The sequence below is a fragment of the Lithobates pipiens genome, unplaced genomic scaffold, assembly GCF_037356315.1.
Source record: "Lithobates pipiens isolate NorthernLeopardFrog02 unplaced genomic scaffold, aLitPip1_a1.2 Scaffold_18, whole genome shotgun sequence".
Lineage (NCBI taxonomy): Eukaryota > Metazoa > Chordata > Amphibia > Anura > Ranidae > Lithobates > Lithobates pipiens.
This window is the reverse complement of record NW_027507758.1, coordinates 272,980,341-273,003,488: the sequence shown is the minus strand read 5'-3', so window position 1 is coordinate 273,003,488 and position 23,148 is coordinate 272,980,341. Positions and strand designations below refer to the sequence as shown.

Below are 23,148 nucleotides of genomic sequence, written 5' to 3'. Positions count from 1 at the left end.
AGGAAAAATAAAAAGACAATATTACCCGGGGCATTTTTATGTTAAAATTGAATACAAAAATATATAAAACAACATTATTACACTGGTATAGGAGACGGTAAACTGTAAGATAAGACTGCCATTCATTTGGTACCAGAATTAGAAAAAATACATGATTAAATGCCTCAGTGCTTTCAGCCTAATTACTAGCAATATGACAGCAGCTGAACTGAATTATGACTTTACTTAACCAGTTGCCGACCGCCGCACGACGATGTACGTCGATAGCATGGCACGGGCAGGCATATTGGCGTACATGTACGTCCCTTGCCTCCCGCGGGTCGGGGGCCCGATCGGGCCCCCGCCCGGTGCCTGCGGCGGTCGGTATTCGTGCGGGAGCGATCCCGGACGAGGGGACGGCCATTCGTTCATGGCCACCCCCTCGCGATCGCTCCCGACGAATAGGAATCCCCCGTGACATCACTTCCTCTCCTGTAATGTAAACACAGGAGAGGAAGTGATGTATTCTCTCCTCCGTGTCGGTATTTTCCGTTCCGACACGGAGGAGAGCGGATCGGTGAGTTGCACCAACACTCTACACACACAGTAGAACATGCCAGGCACACTCACACCCCCCCTTTACCCCCCGATCACCCCCCCAATTACCCCTGCCCCCCAGTCACAGTGACACCAATGTCATTTTTTTTTTTTTTTTTTTTTTTTTTGCATTGGTGTCATTTGTGACTGTAATAACTGTTAGGGCAGTTAGAGTTAGCCCCCTTTAGTTCTAATGTACCCCCCTAACCCCCCCAATAAAGGTTTAACCCCGTGATCACCCCCCGTCGCCAGTGTCACTAAGGCTGGGTTCACATTGCAGCGGTTTATGAGAACGAATGTGATTCGCACCGCACTGCAGTGCAAATCACATCCGATCTCTGTGCGATTCGAGTTCAGCCATTCGCCGCACCCGCCGCACCCGCCACACCCGCCGCACCCACCGCAAATTCGCACGGGACCCTTTTTTTGGCCCGCAGCAGAATCGGATCGCATGGGTGTTCACACCATGCGATCCGAGTTTGCAGATCGCACTGCGATATGCGAACTGATCTGGGGGTGTCAGTAACATTTCACTGACACTCCCAGCAGTTCGCATAGGGCAGTGTGAACTGCCGCCGGGAGGCATGCGATGCGGGAACCCGCCGCGGATTTGCGGCGTTTCCGCATCGCTCCAGTGTGAACCCAGCCTAATAAGCGATCATTTTTCTGATCGCCGTATTAGTGTCACAGGTGACGCTAGTTAGGCAGGTAGGTATTTAGGTTCGCCGCAGCTTTTTATAGCGCCAGGGACCCCCATATACTACCGCATAAAGCCCCCTGATTGCCCCCTAGTTAACCCTTTCACCAGTGATCACCATATAACTGTTACAGGTGACGCTGGTTGGTTAGTTATTTTTTATAGTTTCAGGGCACCCGCCATTTATTACCTAATAAAGGTTTAACCCCCTGATCACCCGGCGGGTGTCATTTGTGACTAATAACTGTTAGGGCAGTTAGGGTTAGCCCCCTTTAGTTCTAAGGTACCCCCCTAACCCCCCCAATAAAGGTTTAACCCCGTGATCACCCCCCGTCGCCAGTGTCACTAAGGCTGGGTTCACATTGCAGCGGTTTATGAGAACGGATGTGATTCGCACCGCACTGCAGTGCAAATCACATCCGATCTCTTTGCGATTCGAGTTCAGCCATTCGCCGCACCCGCCGCACCCGCCACACCCGCCGCACCCGCCGCAAATTCGCACGGGACCCTTTTTTTGGCCCGCAGCAGAATCGGATCGCATGGGTGTTCACACCATGCGATCCGAGTTTGCAGATCGCACTGCGATATGCGAACTGATCTGGGGGTGTCAGTAACATTTCACTGACACTCCCAGCAGTTCGCATAGGGCAGTGTGAACTGCCGCCGGGAGGCATGCGATGCGGGAACCCGCCGCGCATTCGTGGCGTTCCCGCATCGCTCCAGTGTGAACCCAGCCTAATAAGCGATCGTTTTTCTGATCGCTGTATTAGTGTCACAGGTGACGCTAGTTAGGCAGGTAGGTATTTAGGTTCGCCGCAGCTTTTTATAGCGCCAGGGACCCCCATATACTACCGCATAAAGCCCCCTGATTGCCCCCTAGTTAACCCTTTCACCAGTGATCACCATATAACTGTTACAGGTGACGCTGGTTGGTTAGTTATTTTTTTATAGTTTCAGGGCACCCGCCATTTATTACCTAGTCTCACTAGTGTACCCCTAAATTTAGGGGTGTCTACTTTCCAAAATGGGGTCATTTGGGGGGGGTTTGTGCCATCTTGGCATTTTATGGCCTTCAAAACTGTAACGCCCTTAGAAAGCCTGAAGGCGGTGCTTGGTTTTCGGGGCCCCGTACGCGGCTAGGCTCCCAAAAAGTCCCACATATGTGGTATCCCCGTACTCAGGAGAAGCAGCAGAATTTATTTTGGGGTGTCATTTCACATATGCCCATGGCATGCGTGAGCAATATATCATTTAGTGACAACTTTGTGAAAAAAAAAAAAAAAAAAAAAAAGTTTGTAATTTTCCCGCAACTTGTGGCAAAATATAAAATATTCCATGGACTCAACATGCCTCTCAGCAAATAGCTTGGGGTGTCTACTTTCTAAAATGGGGTCATTTGTGGGGGTTTTGTGCCATCTTGGCATTTTATGGCCTTCAAAACTGTAATAGGTAGTGAGAAGTGAACTCAAAAATTTACGCCCTTAGAAAGCCTGAAGGCGGTGCTTGGTTTTCGGGGCCCCGTACGCGGCTAGGCTCCCAAAAAGTCCCACATATGTGGTATCCCCGTACTCAGGAGAAGCAGCAGAATTTATTTTGGGGTGTCATTTCACATATGCCCATGGCATGTGTGAGCAATATATCATTTAGTGACAACTTTGTGAAAAAAAAAAAAAAAAAAAAAAAAGTTTGTAATTTTCCCGCAACTTGTGGCAAAATATAAAATATTCCATGAACTCAACATGCCTCTCAGCAAATAGCTTGGGGTGTCTACTTTCTAAAATGGGGTCATTTGTGGGGGTTTTGTGCCATCTTGGCATTTTATGGCCTTCAAAACTGTAATAGGTAGTGAGAAGTGAACTCAAAAATGTACGCCCTTAGAAAGCCTGAAGGCGGTGCTTGGTTTTCGGGGCCCCGTACGCGGCTAGGCTCCCAAAAAGTCCCACATATGTGGTATCCCCGTACTCAGGAGAAGCAGCAGAATTTATTTTGGGGTGTTATTTCACATACGCCCATAGCATGTGTGAGCAATATATCATTTAGTGACAACTTTGTGTAAAAAAAAAAAAAAATTTTTTTTTTTGTCATTATTCAATCGCTTGAGGCAAAAAAATAAAATATTCAATGGGCTCAACATGCCTCTTATCAATTTCCTTAGGGGGTCTACTTTCCAAAATGGGGTCATTTGGGGGGGTTTTGTACTGCCCTGCCATTTTAGCACCTCAAGAAATGAGATAGGCAGTCGTAAACTAAAAGCTGCGTAAATTGCAGAAAACGTACCTTAGTTTGTAGATGTGACAACTTTTGCGCAAACCAATAAATATACAATTATTGACTTTTTTTTTACCAAAGACATGTGGCTGAATACATTTTGGCCTAAATGTATGACTAAAATTGAGTTTATTGGATTTTTCTAATAACAAAAAGTAGAAAATATCATTTTTTTTCAAAATTTGCGGTCTTTTTACGTTTATATCGCAAAAAATAAAAATCGCAGAGGCAATCAAATACCATCAAAAGAAAGCTCTATTTGTGGGAAGAAAAGGACGCAAATTTTGTTTGGGTACAACATTGCATGACCGCGCAATTACCAGTTAAAGCAGCGCAGTGCCAAAGTGTAAAAAGACCTCTGGTCATTTACCAGCAAAATGGTCCGGTCTGAAAGTGGTTAATTTATCCCTAAAAAGTCCATGCTTTATGTCTTCTAATACAAAGCAGAAGCTTATTGTTATGTAGCATAAACATGCATTTTAGAGGGATGAGCCAAATGATTTATTATCTTATTTAGAGAAAGTATAAGCAAGCCATCAGTTGCTCTATCATTAGGGAGATTTTTTTTAGAGAGTACTATAAATCTACATGAAATCTCATTTCATTAAAGGTTTTTAGAAGTGTTTTATTTTCTAGTGTGGTTAATCATGCAAACAATCCAGTACTGTCAAAAAACAAATGCATTAATGCATTTACAGCTACAAATAATAAGGTGGCTAGATGTGAATTGCAAAAACAGAGGGGGCTGCATTTTAAACAATGTTCACTTTATGTTTTACTTTTGTGACATATATAACTGTTGTGACCTGTTTGTGATACTGTGCAGAACAGTCACTGCATGTTAACTACTTATATCAAGTATACAATTTAGGCAGTTTATACAAGGCCATTACTGATAGTAGGTAAGGTCCAGAGTTAAATTGCGAAAATTAAACCAAAGATCTGGGTTGGGTTTCTCTTGCACAGGCACATATATGGATAGGAGGTGAGAAAGGCCACCTTGCATGAGTGCAAGAACTGAGCAGGGTTCAGCGGGTACTCTCATATAGGAGTGATGTATCTGCTGGTAATGAGATGAACAAAAGGAAAGCCAGATACATTAATAATAACAGGATCTACACTTTATAATATGAGGGCATTATAGATGAACCTCTAATTATCATATATATTTGAATAAAAAATGGTGCAAACAAAATATTTATAGAAAAAAGTATTTAAAAAATAGACAATAGGCAACAGTTAAATACATGGGAATATGAATGAAGAGTATTTATCAATATTCCACCTGGTTTGTTGCTTAAGAATCCAATTCTAAGTGGCATAAGTCTTATCTGGTGTGTCAGAGTCATTGGCCCTCAGAATGACTCGCACCTATGTGTGTTATTTTCATGGAAAATGGTGAGCTGTCAAGCCTTCCAGAGGGCTTCACTGAGTTCTCCCCAAACCAATCAAAGAGCTAAGGAGTACTGAAATGTTTGATTAAACTTTATTGATCACTCCTTAAGACCCCTTTCACGCTGGGGCTGCCCGTGCCATAGCTGTGTTTTACTGCTGTTTAAGCTGTATTCTTTGGCCTCCAGCAGGGCGCTTTTAACCCCAAAGAAGGGGTTAAAATCACCTTGTTACAGCACTTACGAATCGCTTTTCAGGTGTTTCGGAAAGCGCTGCCCATTCATTTCAATGGGCAGGGCAGATTGGGGGCGCTAAATACAGTGCTTCCAAACCACCCCAAAGATGCTGCTTACAGGACTTTTCTTAACATCCGGTAAGTGCACCGCCCCAGTGTGAAAAGTCACACTGAAATTAATGAGTGGCGGTTTTCAGTTCTTTACAGGTGCTATTTCTAGCTCTAAAGGGCTGGAAAACTGCCTCAGTGTGAAAGGGGTCCTAATGAAATTCTTTAGATTTATATGAATATTTTTGAATGATCATATTTTATGGTTAGGTAACTAACATAATATTACACAGAATTGGTCACAAGTTAATAGAAACTAATCATGAGTTATATCATATGTGCACATTTTAGGTGTAAGCGTTAGCACAGTATATGCGAATAGATTCTTGCATTCTTGGTGTTATCCTGCCAATTACCACCTGTGCTAGAGGTTTTATTGCAAGCCAAGTACCAGGTATGGATTTAATTACCTGCACCATGGATCATGTCAAAAATGCTGTACACTGAAATGCTTTAATGACTAGTTTTATGGTTTAATGGCTAGTTTTATTGACTAGTTTTATGGTATCTATATAATTGATGATACTGGTGAGTTGATTACAGCAAAAAGTCTTAATGGTCATGTTTAAAAAATATTTGAAGCTTAATGGAAAGTCTCTGTTTTTGTAGTTACTTTTATTTATTAGTTGTAAAGAAATCTAGAATATCTGTAAAGTGAATGAGACTTTAGGTTGGATAAAGTGTCACAGAGCTGTGAAATCACAAGACAACACCCCATTCACCACTCAGTTTTGGAGTCCTTAAACACCACTATCATCACAGTCTTGTCCTGTAAGATGGCATCTGGGAACCAGAAGGAAACCAAGACAAGCAATTAAACAAACTGCTGGTGGCAACAAAATTTGGGACCTCCGCACTGCAAGGAAAGAACACCAACTCCTTTTCTTTCCATACATTTGCAAACTTCAGCCAATCATTTTCCAACCTACAGTATACCCACATTCAGATGATCTTCAAAATGTTACAGTGGAAACAAGTGCAGATTTATTGATAGCGAAATTGGCATTTAAGTTCAACTGCATTTATACACACTGGGCCTAGAAAAATCTTTTGCAGTTAGAAATCCAGCCCGTTTCACAGAAACCAAAACCTTTACAGTTTTAGTACTTATCAGCACATTGAAAAATAACTAAGTGTAGAAAATGCACACATATAAACATTTGTCAAGACACACTACCTGCATTGTACACACAATTTTTTTCAATAGTGCACACATTAAATAATAATTAATTATATATTTTTTATTGAACATTGCAGAGCAGTCTGTTTCTGCAATGAGCAGTGAGACATCAGCCAAAACATGTAAAAATACAGTTTTATAGTGTTCTTGACAAGAATATTCTAACACAATTCAGTATTTCTTCATTGATCAGCATACTAAGCCAATGTAGCCTTTATAAATTTCAACCAAAATGATCATATGTCAACTGTTAAGTTATCTGAATGTTGTTTTCACTGGTCAGACAGAGTCCTGTAGCTAAAAATATTGTAACCTATCTCTTGGTTTAACAGTTCTGATTTGAATTGACAATCTGCCATATGATATATTATGATGAATGGAAATAAAAAAGATAAGAATACTGTACATCTAATAGAACATGAGGATCTATACAGTGTATAATAGGTCAGAAGTTATGCTGTGGTCATGGAAATAATAATTTAAAGAGTAATTCCACTTTTATGGGGAAAAAAATGCAAAGAAAATGTTACACAAGTCACATTGTATTTGAAGGTTATTAAAAATTATCTCATGCATGATTGGCTTTCTGCACTAATATATAAGTCAGATTTGAGCAGGATGTGAGCCCTGTCACTTTCATCATTAGAGCTCTGCAGGTGCAGCAGCTGACTGAAAATGATAAAACTACACCTATATAGATTCACTCAGTACATGAACAAAGACAAACAGCTATTTCTTCAGAATATCAAAAGGTAGGAATCTGCACTGTTAAAATTCCAGAAAAGTACATAGATGAACCAGAGGGGAATGTTTTTTTTCTCAACAAAGTAGAGATACTCTTTATATAAATATTTTTTTGTTTAGGAAGATGAAGCTAGAATTGCCACTTTACCTTGTCTGGCAGCCCTAAGCACTTCTTCTTCTTGTTCTTTTGACAGTCCATCTGGAAAACATAGACAAGACATAAGCCCATTTATCCTTGGTTGTAAATCATACGGCATTGGATAGCAAGACTTTTATGATTAGATTATAAACCTTCTTACAACACTATGAGGTATAGAGAATGGCCAGCATGTGTACATATATTGGTTTAGTATGGTAATGCTTTTCTCACCATGTTCAGATGCAGATGCAGGCTTATTTAAGCTTTAAGAATGACTTGCACAACTGACAGATAGCCTCCGGAATCTGGTGCCCAAATAAAGCGAATGCAGCAAGTCATCAAATGAGTCAGTGTACCTTACATCTGTGCATGTGACATTTGCGCACAGTGCTTTAGAGTATAAATAGAAAGCGTGTGCAAGAACCAAAGCGACCACAGAACAGTGAGTGGCCAATGATTGACAGCATACATCAGCAGAAGACTGATTGAGAAGCTGCAAAGTTTTGCAGACACATAAAACCTAAATTGTATTTCCACTTTTGCAGTTACATTTGAGAAACACTACTTAAAAATAAATATATTTTTTATATTTCTCATCTTTTCTTGGTGTTTGTTTGGGGTAGGCCTCAGGCGGATAGCAAGCTACTCTGAACAATTTGAAATGAGCGAAAACTCAATCTGTTCACATTGACAAAGAGGTATTTTTTTTCTGCTATGTGAATGAGAACATGTAACAAATATAAAGTAGGTGTTATCCCAATTTGGCAGCAAGAATGAAAACCTTAAACCTTGCTTGACTTATGTTTTAACTAATTAACATTTGTTGATTCAATACATTTTTCCAAAGAGAAACAGGACTCATGATTAAGACTATCTTTCCAAAATCATAATGCAAATCAAACTGACATATCAATCAATTGAATTTTAGAATATTTAAATGCACCTAGCCAGTTCACATTTTATGACATAAATATTATTCCACTGAACCTAATAAAATGCAATTTAATTGTATTAAATAAACATTCAGCATCCCTAGCATGCTGAATGAAAAAACAAATAAATAAATAAAATATTTTTCCATCCACCTCATTTGTGTGGATGGAGGAATCTGTTAGTACAGCCAGGAGATTGTATTGTGACAGCAACTACCAGTACTGTTAGAATACAGTGATCAGTGGCTGTTAGCTGCAGCCGTCTTAGAATGAGAATGAGAAAAGCTTTCCACCATTCTCCTTTGATAAAACCAATTGACTTCTGTCAAGCAGGGACAGCCACACACTGATCAAAATTCATCTGGCCCCAGCTGAATCAACTGAATTTTAAGCCATCTATGGGCAACTTAAATCTACATTGTTCATAAATCATAATGTTGTTAATGTTGTTATTCTGTGACATTTGTAGTAGAAAAATAATCACCTTTTAATATGGATTCAACAGAAATTGGTTTTCCTCCTTCTGTTTCTATAAAAAAAAAAAATAATAATTTAAGTTTACTAAACGTTTGTTCTCATAAACCCTATTCCCATGAATACATTCTTGACATGTCACAATATAAAACACCATAGTTGCTATATGTAATTTTGAACTCCAGACTTTGAGCAGCCTAAGATAATGGCATCAGTATGCCGTGGGCAGGAAGAATAATTTTTATCAGGAAATTTTTTTTTCTCCCTCAGTGATCAGACCAAACCATAACTTTGTAGCAAATTACTAGATTAGAGGCTGCTGGGAGCTGTGCCAGTCATTTATAAATGCAACCAGGGACTACACAGGCACCAGGATTTACATAACTGTGTCTCCTTTGAGCTAGCATCTAAATACAGAATGTAAATGGTGAACATGGATGGTGTCTCAACAAAGATGGCGCTATCTTTCTGGAGAGAAAAGCAGATTAATGCATTGTCAGGGGGAATACTGTAATTTGTGTAAGAGGTAATGAAAAATCGACAGTGTTACACTTACGTATTGGAAAAGAAGGAATGGCTGCACAACAATGAAAATGATCCAACGTGAATAACACACAACAGCCACCAAGACAAAAGAATCAGCACCCAGGAGGTGGCGAGATTCACACTCTTATTAGTGCTTCTTCAAAACCTTTAAGAAGCATTAATGACAGTGAGAATCGCGTCACCTCCTGGGTCCTGTGTCTTTGTCTTGGTGGCTGTTATGTGTGACTCATGTTGGATCAATAAAATCATGTTGGATCGTTTTTTTTTTTGGTGTGCAGCCGTTCCTTCTTTTCCAATTATCTTCGGTGGCGAGCCGTGGCTGGCAACCAGTACATCCTGATTACACTGATTTGGTCACCTGGAATGGCGTTCCTTCTTCTTGAACTTACACTGATGTATTACTTACTATGCATGCACTTCTAGGTCCATTTTAAATTCTATCAGTTCACAGGCTATTACAATATTCTATACATTTAACAAACCTTTCAAATGAACATTCTGCAAAGCAATAATTAACCAAAGTGGGTACAGTTGTTTGCCAGACACTGATACATTTGTGAAATACTGTGTAGCAACTAAAATAATGAAATAAAAATAAAAATGCAAACTGTTAATCATTACAATTACATGTTATAATTTGTTTTGCTGTAGTTTTTAACCACTTGACTTCTGGAAGATTTACCACCCTTCATGACCAGGTAATTTTTTTGCATTGAGGCACTGTGCTATTTTAACTGAGAATTTTTGACAATTGCAACGCTGTACCCAAATAAAATTTGTGGCATTTTTTCCCCCACAAATAGAAATTTATTTTAGGGGTATTTGATCGCCACTGTATTTTTTAATTTTTTTACGTTATAAACCAAAATACTATTTTGAAAAACAATATTTTTTACTTTCTGCTATTAAACATTCCACAAAAAATAAAAATAAATCTAAAGTCTTCATTCATTTAGGCTGATATGTATTCTACTACATGTTTTTGGTGAAAAAAAAAATCCCAATAAGAGTATATTGATTGGTTTACGAGAATGTTGTAGCATGTACAAACTATTGTATATTTTAATGGGATTTTTATTTTTTATTTTTTTACTAGTAATAGTGATGATCAGAGACTTATAGTGGGACTGTGATATTGCAATCGGACACTAACTGACACTTTTGACATTTGTGAGAACGAGTGACACTAATACAGTGATCAGTGATACAAATATTCACTCTCACTGTACTGACACTGGCTGGGAAGGGGTTAAACATCTAGGGCAATCAAATAATTAACTGTGTGCTTAGCCAGTGTTTTTGTGATATGTGTGTGCTACTTTTACTAAGGGAAGAGATAGATTTTGTTCCCTGGCAGCCACAGATACCCTGGCACCCACAGCAGAAGTGGCCCATCAGCAGTGAACATGCCGCCCCCCCCGTAGGCAGAAGTGCAGAATCATGTATATATACAGTACATGATCTTATGATCCTGCGCAGGAGGGCCACCCTGTAGCAGTAAATCTGCTATAGGGTGGTCCAAAAGTGGTTCATTTTCTTTGCACTTGATTGGGCATTGAACATTAACATTGCTTAAGCATATTCACTAAACTTAGGGGTCCATTTTAAAACACCAGTAAAGCCATATGGCAGCCATACTGGTGGTTAAAAGAGAAAGGTAATGCACATTTTTTAAGTACAGCAATGTATTTTACAAATGTGCTTAGTGCTCCACTTGTGCTTCAAAGTGCAGAATCTACTACAAAGTTAGTCATAATCATATGACTAACTTTTCTTTAATCATTTAATTAGGCTCTATACTGTACATGGCCTGCATTTTATAAATGGCCCGTAAATACAGGACACAGAGTTACATTGCAACATATAGCAAAGAAAAGATAGTGACATCTAATCTCCATTGTAAATATTCACCCTTGTAAACATTCACTTTGTTAACCCATTAATGCCACTTCCAGTGGGCACTTTAAGAGCGCTTTAATTCTCTGGAAGCTGGCTGGCTTCTGTATCATGTGACTGCTGTGATTAGCTCTTATAGCGGTAGCATGATCAGAAGTCTATCCCCAAGCTTGGTGAATGTACTGAGAGTGCACTGTGAGGGGCACTCTTAGCACACAACATAAAGCCACCTTCAAGGCATATGTGTGGTGGCTGGGTGTTAAAGCCCACCTTTATTGACATGGCATTACATATTTAGGAAGAAGTTTAGGGAATATTCTCTACTCCTAAAGTAGTCAATTTCTTTGTATGTAAAAAATACACCGGTAGATCATAAAAGGCACATTTGTTCAAAGCAAGAGGATTATTTTTTTATTTCTACACTGTAGTATATATATATATATATATATATATATATATATATATATATATATATATATATATATATATATATATATATATATATAATAGTCATGTACCATGACTGCATAAAACAGTTAAGGACTTAAAAATGGTTTAGCCATGCAAGTGACCATTCCTGTGATGGCAAGTAAATTGTTAAAAAAGATAAACACGCATGCATATTTCAGATGAATGAATTGATGATGTACTTACGACCAGTGAGAGCTTCAGACATAATTATAATCACTCCTGGTACAATACGACTAGTTCCACAAGTGCCTATAAATTGTGCAGAATCATTATCTTTAACATAATTGAAATTATTAGTCATTATTATCTGCTCAGGCTATTTTTGAATTAGTAAAAATATAAACATATTCCATTAGATTCAGCAGTAGTGATGTGCAAAGGCTAGTAACCCATTACAACTAACCTACAATTAACTTTTACCAATCTTACTACAATATACAAAATGCAATAAAAGTGCAGGAAAAACAAGTAATAGGACAATGTTATGTGTACATAATCTATTTAGTAAACTATAACAAAAAAGAAAGATTAACAGTACTCCATGCAACAATAGTTTTGTTTGACAAATAGACACAAGTAGCCATTATGCGGAGAATTATTTAGACATTATCAATGTACAGTACAAAATACAAATTTCTGTTGCAGGTTATTTATCTTTCTTATCATCAGTATGCTATTGTTTTATTAGTTTATATTTTCTTGGAAGGTCAGGTAAATTCCTCGTGTTGTTTTTGGCAGCAATGAGAAACAAAATAAATTTATAAAAATTCCTTGATTTTATTATCCAAAAGACAAGTTAAACATCATTGGGTGCAAAATATGAATAAATAAGGGCTCTGGTATACAAAGTCCGGAACAGTTTCAGGTAATTTACAATTCCTTTTATAAAGTTTTGCTAGCTTAGATTTTCTTACCAAATAATCCCACAGATATTAAACATAATATTATTTAGTGTGTGCCATAGTCCTAGATGTTGGCTAAGAGATTAAAGTAAATTTGTATGAAAATATATATGGCATGTAGCTATTTAATTTCTTTTTTTGGAGACACTTTATTATCTGTCTCCATCTTCACTGCCTTCGCCTTTTCCTTTTTCTGCCTATTTGTGAAAACTGGAGTGCACCTAAACTCTTAATACTGTCCTACAAATATGTCTTTATAATGTTATGTTTTATTTTAGGTTAGCTTGGAAAGCACAGTGAAATGCTTTTAACAGAGAAAATGCTTTAACAAAAAAAAATGAAAAACTTAACAGAACCTTGACGGGGACATGTTATCTTTACAAACACCTTTGAGAACTGTCATGTTCTGCCAAGTGTTACTGCAATTTGAAAGTGAAACTGGCTCCTCACTTTTTACTGACAAAATGCAAAACTTTAAAATGTTAAAGTACAAATAAAGGTGAACATGGCATGATTTTTACGTGATGGATACAAAGGGATGCAAAATCGGTGTGACAAATTCTTAATCTTTGACATGTGTAGGGTATAAAATCAAATAAGCCTATACACCACACTGACAGCTTTATTACTGTAATATAACAAACTCAGCTCCTTTACTCCTTAAAATAAACATGTGTTCTTCTAAGCTCTATCTGATATGAAAAAAGAACCTTAAGCTGCCTTGTCTTCTAATCATGGACTTTATAGAGTTCCATTTGAACCCCAAATCCCAGGAGCTGTATTAAATAAATCAAGATTTGACTGTGTTTGACCCATTCCCTTGCACCCGACACTGTAAACTGTTGCTCTGTCACTAATATGGGCAGCCTCCCTAACAATATCGAGCAATGAGAAGCATGGTATATGACCAAGCTTAAATTTAGGCACCATTTTATGTACCTTGCATCTTCATGTACTTTCACACCTTCCATCTTTTTGATGGACAATCAGCATCAGCCTTGATGCAATCCATGGTTATTGAATTAAGGGGATGAATTGAAGCTGCTTGAATAAGCAGTGAAATGTCTAAAACACACACACATATATATATATATATATATATATATATATATATATATATAACTCTGTAGGCATGGGTGTTCCTTGTAGCACGTGTCTGCGTTACATTTATATGCAAAGTGTTGTTTATTAAAGGATTAATTTTGTAATACACAAAAAGAGCACCTTAAATACACTAAGCAGACCCATCCCCTCCATAGGTGCTTACTTACCTCCTACAGCTATGGTGGCCTCCCTGGTTGTCTACATTTCAGCAAAACAATCTGGGATATTCAAAACTGGGCCATAACATCCCATTGACTTGAATGGGATGTTCCTCCTGCAGTATGGTTTCTTTTAATTGAAGACTATGAGATATTAGTGTGCAGGCACAGCAGACAGACTGGCATTTTTTTACTAGGATCTAACCAACCGCGGAGCCCACCAGCATGGGGGAAATATGAGGATTGGGACAGTACATTCAGAGAGCTGGATTTTTTTGCACATTTCTGACCTTGTCTTCTAACATGAAAACTGTAGGAGGAATTTACTAAAACTGGCACACACTGAATCTGGTGCAGCTGTGCCTAGTAACCAGTCAGCTTCTAGGTTTTATTGCCAATGCTTAATTGAATAAGCTAAAGTGTGAAGCTGATTGGTTACTATGCATAGCTGCACCAGATTCTGTGTGCACCAGTTTTAGTAAATCTCCCCCTGTTTACTTTAAAAAAAATATTCTTTGACTTGTATTATTACGTTCTTAAACACTTTATTATGCACACATTTTTCAAGATAAAAGCTAGTAAGTTGTAAAAGCATCTTTAGCGCTATACTAAAATCTAGCTGTGCATGTGCAAATGGCTTGTGCTGAATGCTGATAAATTCCACATGCAAGGATCAGGGTAAATGTAAGTAATTTACTAGTTGTGCTATGCAACCAAGTTTTCATAAAATATTTTTTACCTTCCCTTATAGTCACATGCTCTTCTACTTTGGGTACTTCTTGATCTGAAAAAAATTAAAACATCCATTCTGTGATAACACAATTTATAACAGTTTTTGGAGTAAGTAATTTTATATCAGGACAAAATAAATATATTCAGTACAACTATGCAATACATGCACATCTCCCTGTGCTCTAGATCTTCAAAAACACTGTAAAAGTACTGTATAAAAAAATGTCTGTTAACCTGCCAAATTCAGTGTGCTTCTAACATCCTGTTTGAGCTGACAATCTAGTGGAGGGATGATTTACTAAAGCCAAATAGGTTGTTCATTTTGCAAGGGAATTTTCCCCAGAGCTTAGTAAATGTGGTGGATTTTCACAAAAATACCCAATAAATAGCAAGAAAAAAAATAAACAAAAAAAATAAAACAGCATTCATGCTTGCACATGGTTGGTTGATAAAAGTCAGTGAAGTGTCCCTTAATTCATAAGCTTTGAGGCAAATTAATTTGCAAAGTGGTACTTCCTGTGTAAAGTGGAGATCCTATTTCCCTTTATATTTCAATCCCAGTATTTTTTCTGAATTTAAATTGTTAGTCCTTTCTTTGCTCCACCTTTCTAACGGCATGTGCCCCCCCCCCCCCCCCCCCCGTTCCATTTTTATGTGAATGCATTACTTTATTTTCAAGCAAAACAATGCCACGGCCCTGTCTTTTAAAAGCCTGCTCACGCTATGTGTGGAGAAAACGTTCTTGTAAGATGTCGTTTTAGGGATGTACCTACACCTGATTTCCACACCTGGTGATTATGTAATAGGAAGTAAAAAAAAAAAAGCTACATGGACAAGGTGAAAAAAAATGTTGGGACATGCTCTAAAGGAGAACAGGGAGGACATCTGAGCAGGGTTTTGAGACTAATGAAGCTATGTTTTTTGTGACATACCCAATGGATATAAAGTGGAACGCTAGGCAATCTGAATAAACCAGTTACATACATGTATGATTACTGTTCAGCCTGTCACACTGCACAGTTAGGATGGTGACATATCAAACTCCTTTGGTACCGTTCCACCTACAATTTCCTCACAGAAATGGAATAAGCATTGCTACTTCTGTACAATGAGCAGGATTATGTGTTAGGAAGCAGCAGAGCTGACTCAGTATACAGTAAGGGATCCTAAAGGCAGGAGCATCCCTAATTACAATGTACATACAGTATACTGGTATTTTTTTTGCCTTGGAGTCCCTGGTGCTGTGTACAGCCACCCATTGGCACAAATGGTTGTGAACGCAAACAGTCTGCATTCAGTGATCTACATCTGTAGGCATGTGCGACATACCCGCATACAGCCACTAACAACCATTCATGTCTATAGGTGGCTGTAGGCAGCATCAGGAGCCCCCAGGTACCAAAATACAACAGTTAAGGAGTTGGGATTTCCGGTGACATATTTTGTTCATTAGGAATTAGTGACAGTGGGAAGCTGCTCTATATAGAAGCGGTAGAAACATGATATTTTTTAATTGATAACAACATTGTTATTTTGGTGAAGGGTAGATGGTTCATACATTTTACAGTGTTTTTTTAATGATATTCTGAGTCCAATAAAATCTGATACTTTTTTGTTACTACTTACCATCTGGGGTCACTCTATATCAACTTTCCAGGGAAATTCTCCCACTGCTTTTTACTTAGCATTACCTTTGTATGTAGACCCACCCTCACTATTGGTGGAATGACAGATGCATAAATTAGTCCCACACTGATTCCCCTATGAAAAGATGAGTATCTTCGTTCTACTGTTACATTGATTCTATATATGATGCAAAGCTCCAAAGAAACAGGGGGGTAACTGGCTAAATTTCAGGTGCTCATCCACAAGCTAAAGTTCAGGTGTTCATTCGAACACCCAAACATCCAAAGTTTGGTCTAAGCTTAGTTTCAGGCTGAACTGTCACTCATTCTTATTTATCACCAATCACAGCAATCCTAAATTACAGAGTCACTTGGATCAAAGATAGCTCAGTTCATTGAGAATAATGGGCACACTTGCTACCCAAAAGCCATTTCTGGAGTGATTGTTTATAAACCCACTCCAGAAATAGATGTCCATCACTCTGCTGTTTTTATTTTTTTATTTTTTTTGTAGAATATGGTGGTAGTGTAGTGTTTAAAGAAATTGACCCAGATGTAATTTGGATATGAGTTATTGACTTGTCTGATCACTCTCTAAACTGTGTGTTTATCAAAAAACAACTGCAAGTGTATTAATAAAATACATAAAATACATATGGGCTTTATACATTTATTGCTTTTATAATTTGCCAATAAGGAACAATTAGGGTAACTATTGTTTACAATTAAACAGCTTGTAGGACAAGAGAGGCTCCTACTGAGAAACGTATATACCTAAAGTCAAATGACATTTGCACACAGCTACTAATACATGTGTAGACAGTATTGGGCATTCTTATTAGAAATCCTAGCAGCCTTTTAAACACTAAGTGGCATGAATGTGGCCTGAATTAAATATCTAGACTTGTGTTTGGGTTTTCCCCACCTTTTTAACACATAGAATATAGTTGCTAAGGAGTCTCTTTAAAATTCCTCATATAACCTGTTATGTTATTCTCAGCTTAGATACCCTACCCCTCGACGTTCATTAACATAATCTTGTTTTTCAGAAGTTAAAAGTTACAGAGACCCTATCCTTCACAGTTTTCTTTCCTTCTAAAATGTATCCTAAAGCCCCTTTTTATAAGACTACATGCATTCTAATAAATGCTTACAGTCAGGCACACATGCATTCTTATAAATCCTTTACTCTTACAAATGACATACTCCTAATATTTGATGCCACATACAATTCACATCACAAAGTTTATCTACATACTGTACCTTGCTTAACTGGTGGCAATTGTTCCACCGTAGGTATTTCTTTTTCTGCATAACATGATAGAAATGATAATAGCAGTAAGCATGCAGTCTATATCTTTGTGCTGAAACTGAAAGTTCTCATGAATTATGAAGCCATGCAGAAGACATTATTGTCATAGTATGTGTAAATTAAGTTGAATAGTATTGTAGTATTGTACTGTTAGCAATCAATTAAGGCAGAAGGTTTGGAATTCAAATGATACAAATGAAAGCTTTGGGGATAACTTAGATTAATTTGTCCAGCTTTATACGTGTAAATAAAGAAAGCATATTCATATTTAAAAAATAATATTTTTAACGTAAATGTGTCTTATTTTTGTATATGGTTGTTGGGCCAAAAATTAAATACAGCTTTATTTAAAAAAAAAAAAAACATTAAAATGCAAGAAGTCCAAACTTTTTTTTTTACTAAGGATAGAGTATGGGAGGGATAACATCACTGACATTTTTTTTAAATGTTATTTTCATCTATGACTCATTAGGGAGGTTTCCCTTCCATTTCTGTCTTGTAGAATCAAAAGTAAATAAGAAGATGTCTTTCAAATGTGTGGGAAATTGATCTTGGACAGTTGCCATGTAAACAGATGTTCAAATAAAAAGAAAAACAATCAGCGCTCACATGTATAATACAACAAAACAAATTGCAAGCTGAACACCAAAGGTGCAATACATGAAACACCTTAATAGCACATCAATTAATATAAATGGTGCAGCGCAAGATGCAAAAGTCCACACATATTGATCATATATGACAACAAGAGAGCCTGTAGAGTAAGAACACCACGTGGAAAGGCCGCTGTTGGCTTGTATGTGACACTCCTTCCACCAGTAGAAATAAACTCTTACCAGCTCAGATGGACCTCTGAATATTCAGATGGTCAAATGCGCGTGTTCACACTCTCAGTGTGCAGGGGTCGTTTCCACATGCGAATAGAACCGTACTCCAAATCCTTAAATCACATGCAGCCAACTCCGGGAAATAATGGATTCACTCCAGATATAAGTAGGTGCGTTTACATGAGCAAAAAAATCCAGGAGCAAAAAAAGGAAACATACAAAAAGACGATCTGAATGTGACTTGATATTCGCTTCTTCCAACGCACTGGATGATCTGGTCACAGACTCGGATAAATTCAATCCACTCTTCTTGATGTCAGGTAGCCATTGTACCCTTAGACAAACTGAATGTGAGGATCCACCTTCTCCAAGTCACATTCAGATCGTCTTTTTGTATGTTTCCTTTTTATACAAAAAGACGATCTGAATGTGACTTGGAGAAGGTGGATCCTCACATTCAGTTTGTCTAAGGGTACAATGGCTACCTGACATCAAGAAGAGTGGATTGAATTTATCCGAGTCTGTGACCAGATCATCCAGTGCGTTGGAAGAAGCGAATATCAAGTCACATTCAGATCGTCTTTTTGTATGTTTCCTTTTTTTGCTCCTGGATTTTTTTGCTCATGTAAACGCACCTACTTATATCTGGAGTGAATCTATTATTTCCCGGAGTTGGCTGCATGTGATATAAGGATTTGGAGTATGGTTCTATTCGCATGTGGAAACAACGACCCCTGCACACTGAGATTGTGAACACGCGCATTTGACCATCTGAATATTCAGAGGTCCATCTGAGCTGGTAAGAGTTTATTTCTACTGGTGGAAGGAGTGTCACATACAAGCCAACAGCGGCCTTTCCACGTGGTGTTCTTACTCTACAGGCTCTCTTGTTGTCATATATGATCAATATGTGTGGACTTTTGCATCTTGCGCTGCACCATTTATATTAATTGATGTAAACAGATGTACCCCTATTGAAGATTTCCCCTCTATTCCTGATCAACTCAAAATTTTGGACTTAATCTCACTTCCTATATGGTGATATTGGTGTTCAAGACTGAATCAGAGACTCAGACAACAATAAAAAACCTAATAGTGGTTCTAACCCCTTACCACATTTTCCAAATCATTGAAAGGGTGTGGCCAGACCTATTTTTCCATTTTTACATTTTTTAACATGTTTCACTATTTTAAGTTTTCTAAAAGCACTGAAACCATAAAAAAGATGGTGTTAATAATTTTGTACTGTAAATCTATGCTAGTTGAGCATTTGAGAATGTTTATCAGCACAACATTTTCTATTAAAAAAACATATACAAAATACTAAATGTAAAATATAAAACTGTATTCAGGTATTAAATAACACATAATTGTAAATTGCCACTTTTTGTGTAACGGTAAAAATGTAAAGTACACCAAACTGTAAATAAGCAACTTATACTAAAAGTGGGAAGATTGGCTTCACACCTACAGTATGCTGTGTGGTAATGTCAGATATGCAGTGCCATGTGTGCACTTTGCCAGTGTGCATTGTGATAAAATACTCCAGGCATATATTTTATTGCAATGCAATGCATTACAAGGTGCAGCAATGTTTTACAACTTGCTGGCCTGCATAGAATTAAATAAATAGAATTGCAAAATTTTTTAAAGAAATTAAAAAAGAACTGGATTTTCCTTTAGTAAATAACATCTATTGTGCTAACACACTATAGCATGTATAGTGACAGTTGGGGAAGTAGAATGGTAGTTTCAGCCACTGATTGTTGCTATTCATTAAATAGTAGAAGAGGAACCTTTAGCTTTACATTAATTGTTTTATAGCAAAATAAATGCAGCTGATTATTGGGCTGGCCAGCTGCAAGCGCTTCTATTCCACTGCAACATTTACCTCAGTGGAAGCGCAATGCTAAGTTGTGCATTTAGAAATATTATGTTTGATTTGTTTCACCTAAAGTCATATTTCCTCATTATAGATTATTGAGAAATTATAGTAGTCTATTATAGATTAATTTATTTTTAAAGCTGGACTTTAGCTTGACCTTCAGTCTTGCATAATTGCACAGCCTCCTCTCTTATACTGAAATAGTTTACTCTGATTTCATTGCACATTGCAAGATTCTCACAATGTGCATTAGAAGTTGCAGCAATTTAGATAGATTTCTTAGGTAGAGGGCATCCAGCATCATCTAGCACTACTGTCCTTGGTCTGCCCCTTTTATTGGACTTCAGCTCTTTCAATCATGGAGACCCAGTAGGCATTTCTTAAGGCAATCTGCAAGTAAATTCCACCTGTCCAGGAATGCCAACTCCTCTAGACTGACATTAATTCATCAAAGCTTTTCATATTTGCATAATGTCTCCTAAGTGCCAGCCTACTGCTTTCATGAGGGTTGAGGCCTCTTGAGAGGAATACTGAGGCAGAGTGCTGTGATGTTTCAGGAAGCTATGCACAGAATCCTGCTTGCTCCTCCAACCAGGCACGATCTGGCTGCATTGCACAGAGACCCATTGATCCTCAGGTATAAAATAAGGTATGTAATAAAAATGGAATGGTTTTATATAGAAACGTAATTAGAATTTTAATGAGGGGGAAAGGAGGTAAAAAAAAAAAATAGCAGATTAAACTTGGATTTTGAAGATTAGGTTTTTTTCAACAAAAATGCAGCAGTAGAGCAAATGCCATTGTGGTCATGAAACAGAATGATACAAAGTAAATTTGAATGCTTCGTATTAACTAAATTGATAAAAAAATGTCCAAAACTAAAAAAAAAATTATGAAAGCTTTTAACCATCATTAAGAATTTATTAGGCTTGTGAAAAAGTGTGAATTTATGTAGCTCTGGATATAAAGTGGATGGGTAAAAAATTATTTTTGAACATATAGATCAGTTAAAAAAAAGTTTGGATTATGATCAATTGAGCTGCACATAAAAATGATGTGGCTAGCCAATTTTTGCTGTAAGAGCAAAGATATTGGAAGGGATGTACGTTTACAACACTCAGAATATGTCAACATAAATTCTTAACAATAGTTCTTGTTTATGGGAGATAAGAATGAATGCCTTTAATTTCTGCATAAATTGTTGTACAAAAAAATCTGCATTGGAGTTACAGTACCATAGCTAGTTGTCTCTAACATTGGAAAACCGACAGCCCTTTCACCTATTGTTGGCTGATCCCCTACTCATAAAGCACTGTTTTTTTCATTGAGGTTAACTAAAGTTTATAATTTTTGTTTTTACTCTACCGCTAGATGTGTCTGTACAAGGGCTATTAATGAAGACACATCTAGATGTCCATACTTCTGTAATTCATTTGTAATACACCTTTTTTGCAATTACAGTATTATGTTTCTTCATGTGATTGTTTAGTTTGTTTGACCCAAAGTGATTCAAAGAGATGCTCTGAATGTCATTAAAAAAAAAAAAAAGGTCAACAGATTTGTAATTATTATACATATACATGTAGAGGCTCTTGTTGGAGTTTTGTAATGTTCTTTAATTGTAAGGATTGTGTATATCACTGTGTCACTGAGAATGTCTTGGGACTCCTTTAGAAGAGTTTGAGACTTGAGAAAGGAAAACCTAGGCTTGTCTTCTTAGTCTGTTTTCCACACAACTTAAAGTAAGACAACAAGATTAAATAAGCTATATATACTTCCCTCATTCTGTACTATCATGGATCAAATACTTTACCATCGTGGTAAAAAAACATTAATGAACATGCTGACTTTTGCTTCTGGCAAGCACTACCCAATAAAATCAATTTAATTGCTGTAGAAGGCTATTTATCATACATTTATGTGATTGAATACAATTATACCAACCTTTTGCTAAGGGTTTTTCTTCCTTTGGTTTTTCTTCTGTGTGAATAAAAAGGGAATATAAGCATATTAATGAGTTAACTGGCAGTAACCTGTTTAACATTATGTAGTCATCAAACCAATTTACTTTATTTGGCTGCAATGGGGAAGCAAGAGTACACAGTAGGAAGTTGTGTCTGTTTTGCTCTTTAGATTAAACGTATTATGGATTTTAGTATAAATGGTCCATGTTAAACTTTAGAGTGACCTTAGCACATACTAAATTTAAATACTGTATAAGTTAATAAGAACATTGAGTACATGCATACCCCACTTTTAAGTACACAATGGGGTTTATTTACTAAAGCTGGAAAGTGCAAAATCAGGCTCACTTCTGCATAGAAACTAATGAGCTTCCAGGTTTTATTGCCAAAGATTAATTGAACAAGCTGGGGTTAGAAGCTCATTGGTTTCTATGTAGATGTAAGCCTGATTTTGCACTTTCCAGCTTTAGTAAATAAACCCCATTGCATACTTAAAAGTGGGGTATGCCTGTATAGCAATACTCTACATATTTGGGAACTTTTAGTGGCCATGTGATCATATACTATTATTTCCTTAAGATTGTGTTGGTATATTTTTATAGCATTCTACTCAGTATTGCATATTGATCGTTACAATTTTGTAACTCCAGGTAATTTATATGTAAATAAACTACTATAATAATTAAAAAGAGCATAACTTGAGGATTTTAAGCAATACATGAAAGCAATTGTTTTCCGGATTTCTCTATAATTTAAAAAGGAATGTCTACAAATACAGAGCATTAGATGGCATAGCTAAATTCTTATGAGCATGTAAATATCATAAACAAACGCAAGCCCCAACTCAGACAAAGATGCTTTTTTGCAGTATTTGCTAAAAAGCAGATTATCAAATGTTCTAAACTGGACGGAAGAAATGACTGTACAAAGAAAAACAAAAATATGCTATATAGTTTTTGATTTGTGCTTGAAAATATAAAA

The 23,148-nt window shown here is 37.2% G+C and overlaps 1 protein-coding gene across 50 annotated transcripts in view; it reads right to left on the bottom strand.

The window, feature by feature from the left end:
* Nucleotides 1-23,148, bottom strand: part of TRDN (triadin) — a 1,056,665-nt gene that overhangs the window by 512,206 nt on the left and 521,311 nt on the right. For 48 of the 50 annotated variants that reach the window (XM_077486957.1, XM_077486959.1, XM_077486986.1 and 45 more), the window contains 6 exons: nucleotides 22,148-22,183; nucleotides 17,443-17,487; nucleotides 14,562-14,606; nucleotides 11,842-11,907; nucleotides 8,756-8,800; nucleotides 7,349-7,399 (listed from right to left, as the gene is read on the bottom strand). In XM_077486957.1, the coding sequence (XP_077343083.1) occupies nucleotides 7,349-7,399; nucleotides 8,756-8,800; nucleotides 11,842-11,907; nucleotides 14,562-14,606; nucleotides 17,443-17,487; nucleotides 22,148-22,183 (288 nt within the window). The remainder of the gene's footprint in view (nucleotides 1-7,348; nucleotides 7,400-8,755; nucleotides 8,801-11,841; nucleotides 11,908-14,561; nucleotides 14,607-17,442; nucleotides 17,488-22,147; nucleotides 22,184-23,148) is intronic. The other 2 variants (XM_077487006.1, XM_077486981.1) reach the window with 2 other exon arrangements.